Below are 13,778 nucleotides of genomic sequence, written 5' to 3' on the forward strand. Positions count from 1 at the left end.
CATCGATTGTCACTGCACGAGAATTGATGTGAAGCTTACACGCGGCCTCAAAGTACTTAAGTGAGTAAGTCCAAAGAGAACAAGGGGCATGAAGCATACAATGAGGAGACCTTGAAAAGAGAGAGAGAGAGAGAGAGAGAGAGAGAGAGAGAGGCGAGCTTGCAAATAATCTGTGAGTTTCAGATTAGGAAAATTCTCAAAAAAACGCCCGTCTAACTCTCTACTAACAAAAAGTGGGGGACTCGGCTCAATATGGTCAGCAGACCCAGTCGAGCTCGTTGTGGTTGTTCATGACGCAGTCGTTGAGGTCGACGGAGGAATGGACGGGCTGGTGGTTTCCGTTGGCGCAGGTGGCGGAGAGAACGGTGCCGTTGAGGAGGATGTCGTGGCAGGAGTGCGAGAACTCGCAGTTGGCGGTGGCGATGTCGAGGAAGCCGAAGCATTCCTTGCAGCGTAGCACGCCGTTGTCGTTGATGATCTTCTCGTTCAGGTACAGTTGCGATGTGTTGGGCGGGTCGCCGCAGGTGGCCTCCAGGTGCGGCCCGCTGTCGTCTAGCAGCTGGATGTCCTTGCAGGAGAGGCTGAAGTTTCCTCCCTGAAACACACACTGCACAGTACACAGAGCACAATATCGACATCCACACCTCTCTCTCTCTCTCTCTCTCTCTCTCTCTCTCTCTCTCTTTCCAAACGCAAACGCACGTCGGCATCCATACTAAACGCACATCGGCACACCTCTCTCTCTCTCTCTCTCGTGAACTTACCTCTCTGTCGGCAAACGCCACGCTCTGCAGGTGAACCACCGCCACGAGTAGGAGCAGCACCTTCACCGCCATATTCTTCTGCATCCTGACAGAAATAGCTAAGGCTCTCAATTGCACACAACCACAGAGCTAGCGCTAAGCCTTTGCCTATTTATACTTTTTCTGCCCGTCTCGCGACCCGACCGACCCACGAAGGGACGTCAACATCCAACTCTTCATGTGGAAGCCCAAAACTTGTGTGTCTTTTTGGGCTTCACGATGGCGGGCATGCACCGCATTGTGTAACCCTCATGATAGTTCGAAATTGAAGGTAGAAGGAGCAAATGTCGCCGCGTAAGCAGCACTAATATGTTCAAGTTCGGCACGATAAGATTTGTTTATCCAAATTACCAGCAGTTATATAGAGTATAAAAAATGGAGAATTTCATTCGGGAAGGGATAATACAAATGCAAGTGAGCATACAAGCACACATGCATGTATACACACACACTAAGTATTGATGCACATAGCATTATCTTATGCATGCCTAGAGCACAAGTGCATGAGATGGCCATAGTATATGACATGGCATCCACACAAGCATCCAAGGAAAGAGCATCCAAGAATCAAGAATCATGCATGAGGAACACAAGCATCCAATTCACTTCAAAAGAGTAGCCAATGGAATGCCAAGAGTCATGCCATCGAGCAAAGACCATGAGCAAATGTCACAAATCACAATGTCACAATAGTGACGCAAAGGGTTGTGGATTCTTTGGAGAGGTGTACCTATAACAATGTCACAAAAGCATGAAGCACTTATTTCAAATTGAGTATGCTACTAATAAGTTGATTCATGAAGAGGGGCAGTGTTGACAAGTAACGCAGGTAGGTAAGTCACATATGGCGTACATGGCATGTACATACTTCAAAATTATACTATGGATTTGAATTTTAGATAGGAAACCTAAAAGAATTGTGTCAACATTTGCATGAACATGACATTTAAACAAAATTAAAAAACTTAATGAAACTTCATTTTTGTCCCAATGCCCCATTTATTATGTATTGGTAACTCGTTTGTCTATGCCATGAACTATTACCATGTAAAATATTGAACTATTACTAGATAGGTTTATTATATAGTAGCAAGGAACCATGGTTTGTATTTACATTGTTCGGGCCCCCTTCATCACCCAACCATGTAATATTCTACTTTGTGATTCACAATCCCAAGGAGTCAATCAACTTCCTATTTACTATGCTAGGGATCTTGGTAGAACGATGTATGACATTGCCATAATTTAAGCAACAAAGAGTGGAGTTAGTATCAATGTTAAATAATTAATGCAACCAACCAATGAAAAGAAATTCAAATGTAAGACTATTCAATGATTTATTCATCTAAGATTGAATTCTAAAATATAAATTTATCTATTGTTGCACAACAGGCCTATTAGACAAGGGATGTTGCTTGTATAAACTAAATCACATATGTGCCAAGTAACAGTGCTTGTCAACTTCCCACAAGAAAATTAAAATATATGCTCGATAGAATCGGAAATGAAAGCATGATTTGATTAAGAAAGAAAGACATTTCATAGGCATTTGGCTCCAACAACTCTCATGCTAAATTACCTCTAGGTGAGTGTGATTGATGGAGTGATTCTAGTGATTGATTGTGCCTATGTGGTAGTAGTGCTTAGGTGCAAGTGGATATTCCCATTGTGTGGTATTACATGTGCTAACAATTAACATTGTTTTCCAAAGAATGCATACTCTGTTATTGTTTAATGCATTAATGGAGGGGGGATAAAGGACTTTACCCAAAGATCCAGCCATTTCCTAAATACTACCCCAAAGAAATGAGGGAAGATCAAACAATTCTAGCCAAACATGACAATTATGTAGAAGTTCCTCCTTAATTAACCTTACAGGCTACCATGGAAACACAAGCACCACATGGTTATTTAACAGAACAATATGAGTTGAAACAAATTTACCCATTTCGTTAGGCACATGGAATAGGACTTCAAAAATCCCTCTACCTACATAAAAAATCATATCCATAGCATCGTACTTAGAGCCCCCATCAATGATACCTACAACATCCCTAATGGCATCATGAAATCTTCCAGTAAAATAGAGAACAAGATCTCTATTTCTAAAAGTGCTCATGTGACTCCAAGGTATTTGGAATATATACAACGTTCCCATCCTTAATGGGTGAGTGAGTTGTCAGACCATCAGCTAGGATAGTTTTCATTGTTTCTTCATCATAAGGATTTATGCACAACTCCTTAGGACCTTTCAATAAAGGATTGAACTATTTTTATTAGAGAAACTTGAATGCAATAGGTAATATTAATTTTTGGTTTTATGCTCATCTTTAAAATAGACATAAATTTTGATATGTAGTTTAGAGTAGCATACTAAGAAAAGACAAATGTGACAATTTTTCCTTTTTTCCACTTTTTATCATTAGATGGTGTTTAATAACATCACCCTCACTAATTACTCACTTGTCTTAAACAATTGGTCTAATTTATTTTACATGGAGTTAGTGGGCGTCATTGCTAAGCTAACATTTTTGTGTACAAGAAATTCCAAAGAGTTATTGGATGTTGAATTCTGAAAGTACATATCACATGCACATAGAAAATGATATATAGTTTTAAAAAATCATTCATTAAAACTGTTGGAGCCATGTTTCGAAAAAAAAAGATAGTTGGGAAGTGAAATAATGTCAAGATCATGAATCTATCCCATCTTGTAATAAATCCATATGTGTTGCTTCATCAATGTCTATCTAATGGAAGCTCAATGAAAAGATGAGGTTCTATATCAATATCAATATCAATATCACTATCATGATCCAATGAAGCATTGTCATGATTGATAGGTCACTGATCATCTTCTTCTGATTAATATTCCTCATGCTCTTCATTTGCCCCGTCCAAAATGTTTTCTTCATTGCCTTCTTCCAATGAGCTGATTTGAGGTAGTACGTGCACCTCATCCCCAGATTTGACCTCCACATCTTGATCTTAAAAGATATGTTTTGAACAAGGGGAAACTTGTATAATAAACCACCACTTTGGATCAATTCGATCAAGGTGAAACACAACCTAATATCCCAGAGCAAAGGGGTTACACTTTTATTATACTGCATCAAGATTTAATTTAGGATTGGTTGGGTTACTAACCTATTGACAGTGTTGAGGTAGTACCAAGGTATCTTTCTCATCATTCCAAAACGTGGTGGAATCAATTTGGAAGAACCCATTTGGATATTTCTTCTTGTTTACTTGAGCACTCTATACATCACCTTGAACCATTTGACATCAAAGATGAATAGACTAAATGCTCCAAATCCAACCTCAAGAATATCCTGAATAGTTCCACAATAGTCGAGATTGTCCTCTATGGCATTGGTATCATGTCTACCGACTTAACTTTTTTGCTCAAAAATTACCATCATACCACTATCAAATGTGTTTCTTTTAGAATCCACATGCTCCATGCAAAAGTGTCTTCCTTCTGACCATATTGCATTATATAGTATGTACTAACATTAAACAAAAGCATGATATTTAGTATAGTGCATTAAACAAGGTATATACATGAGACAGAGATGAAGAATGTACTTACTTGAGGGTCACATCCTCTTGCATACTCATTCTCTTCTCTTGTGATCATCTCTCCATTTTGGGATGCCATCGATATTGCCATACAAAGCCATTCTATATTGATCACATTTGGTAGAAGCTCCAAGCTCGGCGGGAATGGCAAGCTTCTATTTGCTCTTCAGAAAGCTCTTCTCTCATTCTTTTGTCTATTGATTGCATCAAAGTATCTCCCAATCCACTTCTCCATGATAGGACTATTTAGAACTTAGAATGTATTCACCTTGTGGCGTAATGCTTTATCTAGTGTTCGTTGCTATCCTTTTTCCTGAGGCACATTAGTGTTGATTAGTCGATCATCCTCCTCATTGCTCCATAATCGTGGCATGGAATTATCTATGCGAGATAGATGTTTTGAGATATACACAAGAGACTCTTGCATCAACCATCCCTCTGCCATGCTTGCTTCTGACCTTCACTATATAAGAGAATGAGAACATAGACGCACAAGCTAGATAGAGATGGAAGTGAGACAGGGGCCATGGGCGAATTTGCGATATTGCAAGGTTTACACGTCTATGCTAGCGGCTATAGGTGCTGCTACACTAGCGTCTATAGGCGCGTCTATCAGTGCGTCTATATATCAGCGCATCTATAGACACGAATTTAAGCGCGTCTATTTGTATAGACGTGCTTTTAGATGCGTCTATAAACGCGCTGAGAGATGCGAATATAGACGCTCTGTTTAAAAAGTTTGAATAATCCCGCCCGCATTGACGCCACAACTATTTGCGCTTCCCTTCCCTCTCCTTCCTATATTGTACCTCTTCCTCATGATGGCTACACCTCACCCTTTGTCCTCTCCTCACAAAGTCTCCTCCCAAGGATGATTCCTCACAAGGTAATCTGTATCTATTCATGGTTTTTGAATGGTATGTTTAGATTTAGGTTTTTTGATTCTCTTCACTCTGTCTTTCTCTCTCTCTCATGCATAAGCTTCTTATGTTTAAATTTTTTGAATGGTATTCTCTTCTCTCTCTCTCTCTCTCTCTCTCTCTCTCTCTCTTTCTTATGCATAAGCCTCTTATGCATAAGAGGCTTATACTTAAACCTCCTTATGCATAAGGCTTAAACCTTCTTGTGTATCCATGCTATTCACACTTTTAGGATTTCGTATTACTAATTCTTTTCTCAACTTTTTGTTTTGTTTTGTAGGTCTTATAATCCTCTCTTTCAACTTCACGAAAAAGAGTTAAATGCTTTTCTCTTTCCTCTCTTTTCGATTTTGTATGTATGCATTAGGTTATTAGGGCTTTTGTATATATGCATTACTAATCCTTTCCTCACCCTTTTGTTGGTTTTGTAGGTCTTCTAATCTTCTCTTTCAACATCACCAAAAAGAGATAAGTGCTTTCCTATTTTTTCTCTCTTTCCTATCTTTTTATCCTCTATTTTTAGTTACCAAAAAGAAGGGTTTTGTTTTGTAGGTCCTCTATGCATAGAGCTTAATCTATGAGAAGAGAGCTCTAATCATAGAGCTTAATTTATGAATAGAGCTCTAATTGTAGAGCTTAATGCATAGATTAAGCTCTATGCATGCATTCATAATGCATAGAGATCTATGCATGGATTAAGCTCCATGCATAGAGCTCTATGCATAGAGCTTAATCTTTTCGATTTTGTATATATGCATTAGGTTCTTAGGGCTTTTGTATGTATGCATTACTAATCATTTCCTCACCCTTTTGTTGGTTTTGTAGGTCTTCTAATCTTCTCTTCCAGCATCACCAAAAAGAGGTAAGTGCTTTCCTCTCTTTCCTATCTTTTTATCCCCTCTTTTCTTTATTTTTATCTACCAAAAAGAGGAGTTTTGTTTTGTAGGTCGTCTATGCATAGAGCTTAATCTATGAATAGAGCTCTAATCATAGAGCTTAATCTATGCATTAAGCTCTATTCGTAGAGCTTAATGCATAGATTAAGCTCTATTCGTAGAGCTTAATGCATAGATTAAGCTCTATGCATGCATTCATAATGCATAGAGATCTATGCATAGATTAAGCTCTATGCATAGACCTCTATGCATGCATTAAGCAGATTTATCTTTGAATTTTTTGCTTGAGTGCCAAATAATTTGTTAAGTTCATCCCATGCATCTTTAGCTTGTTGTATCCCTACGATGTGGTGAATGATTTCATCATTTAAGCTAAGTGCAATGAGTCGCAATGCTTTCTCATTTCTATTCTTCCACTCATTCTCTCCATTCTCCATTGGACATTCATCTCTTCCCTCAATTATCCCCCATAGATTCTTCCGCATGAGCAAGTACATGGTCTTTGTTTTCCATGTATGGAACTGCTCCCCATTAAGTTTAGCTATTTCTTGTTCAGTGCTCATGATAATGTGAAGGGAGTCTTACTTATTGATCCAATTCAAGACTCAAGGGTAGTGTCTACCCTTTTACAACTCCATTTTGGTGTTAAATGATGATTACAATAGATTTACAAGCATAAATACACCAAAAATTGCATAAAGCCAAGGGTAATTGATTTGTACTGGATGGTTGGGATATCAAACCAACTTCAAATTATAATATAAAGTGATAGAGACTTGTATCAGATACCCAATGGTAAGTTTGAACCATCAATTGCACCAAAATACAGTGATAAGTACTAATTAATTATTGATTAGTGAAATAATCTCCTATTTTATGTGCAAAAAATAGAGTGTATGGGGAGGCCAGATCTAGTGCCTTAGAATTCAAATGAGCTCAAATCCTTTCAAAGGAATCAATAGCAGTTAATCTAGTAGAGGATCAAGCCCAAAAACAAAATATTTGACCAAACATTGAATGTTTAATCTCTGTTTTACCAAAGTCACTTGTAGATTTGATGCAGAGCTTGATTCCACTTCTCCTTGAAGAATTTCTAAAATGAGATCATAGGCTTATAGAGAACCCTTGAAAACCTCTAGGGCTAAGAGGAATAAGATTACTTCCATTGGTGGAAGAGAAGATCTACAATTTTCTTCAAAAAAATGGTGCTTGTAAATGGGCACGAATTGGCGATTTCGAGCGGTGATTCGACTAACTGATGTTGCACGCCGATGCGTGGGCCATGTGCCTAGGTATGGCAAAAAGATTTTTGGATAATGTGATGGCTAGAGGGATATCAAGCCCCTCCACCATCTGGGGGTGCAGAGGTTTAGTTAAAAAGAACTTTAAAAAAAAAGGATTAACTCCTAATCATGATTAAAAGGGTAATTATGCTTAAAAATTAGATGAATCCTAGGCTATCTCTCTGATACCAAGTTGATTTTGTAGCAATGTGATGAGCTATGGTGGATCAAATGCAAAGATCAACATGATTAGCACAAGTAATTAGAAGATGATTAAGATGAGATTAGTGTACAATAAATCTAATAGCTTAATGTAGGCATGGATACTAAAAAACCAGCAATTTCTCATTAGGCAAATGCTTCAATTTGTAGGTCTTACATCCACAAGATGCCAAGCATCTAATCCCACTGATTTCTCCTTGATTTGTGCCACCTCCCCTACAATTGGCACCTTTTCCTATAATCTTTCCGCACCCCTATATTCACTTATGCTACTAGCAAGAGGGGGATAGAGGAGAAGAGTTAAGGACACTACCTCCTATCAAGAGGGGGATAGAGGAAAATTGCCTTATCTGAAAAGAGGCAAATGAGGGGATGTGAGAGGGGCGGCTACAAGGGCTACAGCAAGCACACTGCACAGGGACAGACGGCGGTACAACAGAGCATACGTTGTGCAGAAATGCGTGTCACCTGTGGTTGGTGGAGCACCTCGGGGGTTTGTATAGCTATGGGATACGGGTACGGGCATTGCGTAAAGCAAGGATGAAAGGACGGTGTACCACCAAAGGCTATGGATCAGTGGCCTGCATGGGTCTAGGGAAAAGGTACACTTTCGGTTTATCAGCAAAAGGAGTGGTACGCATGTACCTTATCTGGTCTGGGGCAGCATGGGTGTCCATGTAGCGGTACGTGTGGACCACATAGTGGGCGGTCGTCCTTTGGTTCTTGTGCGGCCATCATACAGGCATCCTGGTAAGTGTCTATGGACCAAATTTTGGGGCGGGGTCCCCAAATTTGGGGTACCGGCCTCGATTTGCATATCGGACCGCCCTGAGGGACGAAATGTTTTTTTGTCCGGGAGATTCTCCTGGTCGTTAGGGTTCAGACCGTTCGTCAATCGGATGCCCGGTCGTGCATTTCTTAAGGTTCAAAGGTCGTCGCTTTTTAACTAAAATGACTGAAATTTACGTATAAGCTTGATCCGGTGTCCATTTTGGATGCTGTAAAATCCTACATTATGGTGAAATCGTGCGCAAATTTTAAATTTGGGCTCAAAATTTGAAGCATAAAAGTAGAAATGATTTAAATAATAAAATCATTGATTTTTATACCATAAAAACTCATAAATTTATCTATTACATGGACATTTCTTTATTAGTGATGATCTCTACCTACTAAGGGCTTGTTCTTGCACACACCCATTCACTTGCATATTTCAACAGGATGGTGGCCAACTATGGCCAGATGGCTTCAGATGATACTAGAGAAAGTTAGCACATAACCAACTAGGCTACATGCATGTGCAGTTGGTTAAATAGATCCTGCTTTGGCATGAGATCTCACACCAGCCTACTTGGGGGAGGTGCGGAGGGGGGGGGGACTTATCCCCCCATCTCATGAGGGAAATTATACTAGGACCTATTTAGCTTTTGTTTCCCAGTCATCTGAGCGACTGGTTGTCAATTAATGATTGCGTGCAATCAAAAGCATGTGTAAAGTTCTATACTAAGCAACGGTTCCTTTTGGCCTATATATGAGAACTTTGCCCTAGGTTTTCTACACAATTCTCATAGCCCTTTTTACCAGTCGGCCATGAGGCATCCATGTACTTCCTAATTTTAGCCCAAGAATCGGTTGGTTTTTTTGCTATGACAGGCGACCATAGTTATTGCCTCATACTTGGTACACATGTCCACCAAGAGCACCGCCTATCATAAGGTCGTTTCCCATTGGTAGCCATACACACTGCTGCAATGAAAAAAACTTCAAATCTCAAGCACCTGCTCCCAAAAAAAAAACATGCATGTACTAGCTTACTACCAAGCCATCCACTCTATACACCTACCATGGCATTCAGGGCAAAGCTTTTTTACATGCCATGCATCCCATATGTACACAAGCCCAAAACACTTTTACTAAATTTTGTCTGACAACGCATAGCCCTCTTATGCATAATGAACTATTGTTTTGATTTTATATGATAATCTTTTGTAGATCTATTCAAGCGAATGACGTCTAAGGGCATAGGCCACGCATCCCTTTCATACGGATTCGGCTAGTAGAGGTGAGACCTCTTTCATTATGCTTCCTCTATTTGCGTTTTCGCACCCTTGGGTGTGCCGGGGATTAGGTTTAGGGTTTAGGTATGCATACCGCATTCCGCCTATGCATAAGGCCTATGCATACTGCATAAGCCGTATGACTTATGCATAGGCCTTATGCATACGGCATATGGCTTATGCATAGGCCTTATGCATAGACCCTATGCATACAGCATACGACTTATGCATAGGTTATATGCCTATGCATACAGCTTATGCATACATCCTATGCATAGGCCATATGTATATGGCATACGGCCTATGCATAGGCTCTATGCATACGACCTATGCATCAACCATATGCATACGGCCTATGTCGTGTCAATATGGCTTATACATATAGCCTATATGCATGTATGCATTGGCCATGTGCATAGTCTACACAGGTATGCATATAGCCTTTACATATGGCTTATGCATACGACCTATGCATAGAGATATGGGGTAGTGTTATATACCATCTAGAATGTTGCTTATGTCAGGTTAGGATCGGTTATCCGCAAGTAGGTGGTTACAGTGGGCGGGGGAGCCCTCGATAAATTGACCAAACTGATCTGGAAAATTCTAGAATCAGTTTGCTTGGTTAGAGGCTCACTTTTTCCTATAAATAGAAGCCTCCACCTTTGTTGAAGCTTAATAGTGTTTTTTACACTGTTACCTTGCTTCTCCCAAGAGCCAAAAACTATGAATTTACTCATAATTCATTAGTTTTTGACCTTTCCTCTTCTAAAAATTGGTGGCCGCTCTTGTTTCAAACAAGAGTAGATCCTCCCAAGAGCCAAAAACTATGAATTTACTCATAATTCATTAGTTTTTGACCTTCCCTCTTCTAAAGATTGGTGGCCGCTCTTGTTTCAAACAAGAGTAGATCCCTCAAACCATCAAGCCAAAGGAAAGCTCTCAATTTCCTTCGTAAGTTGGAAATTCTCTCTTTTTTTCTGTTTATTTTATGGTTTTTATGATTTTTGTCTTCTCTAAAATGAATATGATGTTATGCCTCATTGAAAAAAGGCATTCCCCTCTCTTCTTTAGTAAATCCAACCACTCTTTATCCTAGATGAATGATTAATGGATAAAATAAAGTTTTTCATAATGTTTCTCTTAAATAAGTAGAGAATGTTTACATTAGAATTATTTAAATACTCTTGGTAAAATTCTAATTAATTTTAGAGAGTTAAAAATTAAAAAATGGTCAGCCATACAAAGGAGATTATGGCAAAATTTTCTAAAATTGTGTAAAATAAGTTTTACTTTTTTTAATTCAAAAAGAGTAATTCCCATCGTATATGTATTCTTAAAGTGTTATTTTTCATCCTAGGTATAGAAAAATGCATACTAAAAAAATTTTATTAAAAAAGTGTTACTTTCTTTAGAATTAAATTCTATGCATAGAAGGAAGCATATTGAAATTGTTATTTTGATTATAAAAGTGTTATTTTTATCATAAATGTTTTTTATGCATAAAATAAATTCTTTTATATTAAAAGAGTGATTTTCATCATAAGTGATTTGTATGCATAAAAGATTTTTTTATATTAAAAGTGTGATTTTCATCATAAATGATTTTTATGCATAAATGGATGCATAAAAGAAATTCTTTTCTATCAAAAGAGTGATTTTCATCATAAATGATTTGTATGCATATGCATAAAAGATTTTTTTATATTAAAAGTGTGATTTTCATCATAAATGATTTTTATGCATAAATGGATACATAAAAGAAATTATTTTATATTAAAAGAGTGATTTTCATCATAAATCATTTGTATGCATATGCATAAAAGATTTTTTTATATTAAAAGTGTGATTTTCATCATGAATCATTTTTATGCATAAATGGATACATAAAAGAAATTATTTTATATTAAAAGAGTGATTTTCATCATAAATGATTTGTATGCATAAACATATGCATAAAATATTTTTTTTATATTACAAGTGTGATTTTCATCATAAATGATTTTTATGCATAAATGGATGCATAAAAGAAATTCTTTTATTTTAAAAGAGTGATTTTCGTCATAAATGATTTGTATGCATAAACATATACATAAAAGATTTTTTTAATATTAAAAGTGTGATTTTCATCATAAATGGGTTTTTATGCATAAATGGATGCATAAAAGAAATTCTTTTATATTAAAAGAGTGATTTTTATCATAAATGTACCCATACATCTCATCACTTCTCATACATTAAAATATATTCAATTTACATTGCATCTTATCACATCCACTTCACATCACATTTCATTCATTCACATCTTGATTCACATGCTAACACATTCATTCATGTTCCTTATCGTTCATTAATATCCCGATTCACATCCCTTATCATTCATTCACATCCGGATTCATGTGTTATAATATTCATTCACATTAATAAGACTTTTGAAATAAAAATCAATCTTTTATGCATAAATTCAATTTAATTGAGGATGACACTTTTGAATTAAAAATCAATCTTTTATGCATCTTCCTATGCATAAAATCAAAATTGATGAAAATAACTCTTTTGAACTAAAAATAAATTTCTTTATGCATCATTCTATGCATAAAATTAAAATTGATGAAAATAACTCTTTTGAACTAAAAATAGATTTCTTTATGCATCATTTTATACATAAAATCAAAATTGATGAAAATAACTCTTTTGAAATAAAAATAGATTTCTTTATGCATCTAAAATCAAAATTTATAAGAATAACACTTTTGGATTAAAATAAATTATTTATGGATCTTTCCATGCATAGATCCAATTTAGTAGGAATTACACTTTTAGAATAAAAGAATTTCTCTTTTGCATCTTCCCATGCAAAAAAACTAAATCCAATGAAAAATAACTCTTTTAAAATAAAAACTTTCTTTTATGCATCTATTTATGCATAAATTCAATTCTAATGAAAGTCACACTTTTAGAATAAAATAATCTCTTTTATGCATCTAATTTATGCATAAAATCCATTTATGAAGAAAATCACGCTTTTAATATAAAAAAATCTTTTATGCATATGTTTATGCATATAAATCATTTATGATGAAAATCACTCTTTTAATATAAAAGAATTTCTTTTATGCATCCATTTATGCAAAGAAATCATTTATGATGAAAATCACACTTTTAAAATAAAAATAATCTTTTATGCATATGTTTATGCATACAAATTATTTATGATAAAAATTACTCTTTTAATATAAAAGAATTTCTTTTATGCATAAAAATCATTTATGATGAAAATCACACTTTTAATATATAAAAAAATCTTTTATGCATATGTTTATGCATACAAATCAATGTGGATAGATGTATGGATGATGTGGATTGATGTGAATGAATGTATGGATGATGTGGATGATGTGGACTAATGTGTGGATGATGTGGATTGATGTGTGGATGATGTGATTGGATGTGAATTGATGTGGGAATGATGTGATGTGATAGGGATCGATGAAGTAAAATTGTGGTAAGATGAGAAAAGATGGGGACTAATATGTAAGGATGTGGAGTGATTGAGAAAAGATGGAAATACTATTGGGACTGTAATTGTATGTGAAATCTATTTTCAAATGACTGTTTTTTGTCAAGAATGGTGGGATAGCATTTTGACCGTCTTGTGAATGCAGTCGTGGAGACTGTTAAAGTTGCAATTGCTAAGGAGAGTCAATGGAGGATGTAGCAAGGTCGACCGAGGTCTTGACCAGCCTTGGTTTGATTAAAATGGTGAGCTTTCGGTACAGTGGATGAGGGACCAAGGAAGCGGCCTATGAGTGAAGCGCTAGGTGACCTGCGAAGGATCCTAGAGGGTGCTAACCATACGGTGCTCGGTGGGCTCTGGGTCACCGAAGATAACGTTGGGAAGACATTGGATCAAGGAGTAAGAGTTGTTTTCTAAATTCGGGTGTGGATCTGGTTGATTGACCTCGCTGGTACGGATGAGTCCATGACTCTTTTATATGGATATGTTGGTTGATCT

At 36.7% G+C, this 13,778-nt stretch overlaps 1 protein-coding gene across 1 annotated transcript; it reads right to left on the minus strand.

The window, feature by feature from the left end:
- Positions 1–256: 256 nt before the first annotated feature.
- On the minus strand, positions 257–848 carry LOC147610248 (uncharacterized). Its single transcript, XM_086786244.1, has 2 exons — positions 765–848; positions 257–682 (listed from the first exon to the last, which is right to left on the minus strand). Exons 1-2 carry the CDS (start codon positions 846–848, stop codon positions 257–259), a joined length of 510 nt encoding a protein of 169 aa, XP_086642370.1.
- Between the last annotated feature and the right edge of the window lie 12,930 nt (positions 849–13,778).

The sequence above is a fragment of the Cibotium barometz genome, chromosome 49 (assembly GCF_041138505.1).
Source record: "Cibotium barometz isolate CiBa-2024 chromosome 49, ASM4113850v1, whole genome shotgun sequence".
Taxonomy (NCBI): domain Eukaryota; kingdom Viridiplantae; phylum Streptophyta; class Polypodiopsida; order Cyatheales; family Cibotiaceae; genus Cibotium; species Cibotium barometz.

Coding starts and splice junctions, on each gene's coding strand:
- LOC147610248 (XM_086786244.1), bottom strand. CDS start 848: ATGCAGAAGAATATGGCGGTGAAGGTGCTGCTCCTACTCGTGGCGGTG. Junction 683..764: donor TGGCGTTTGCCGACAGAGAG/GTAAGTTCACGA, acceptor GCGTTTGGAAAG/AGAGAGAGAGAGAGAGAGAG.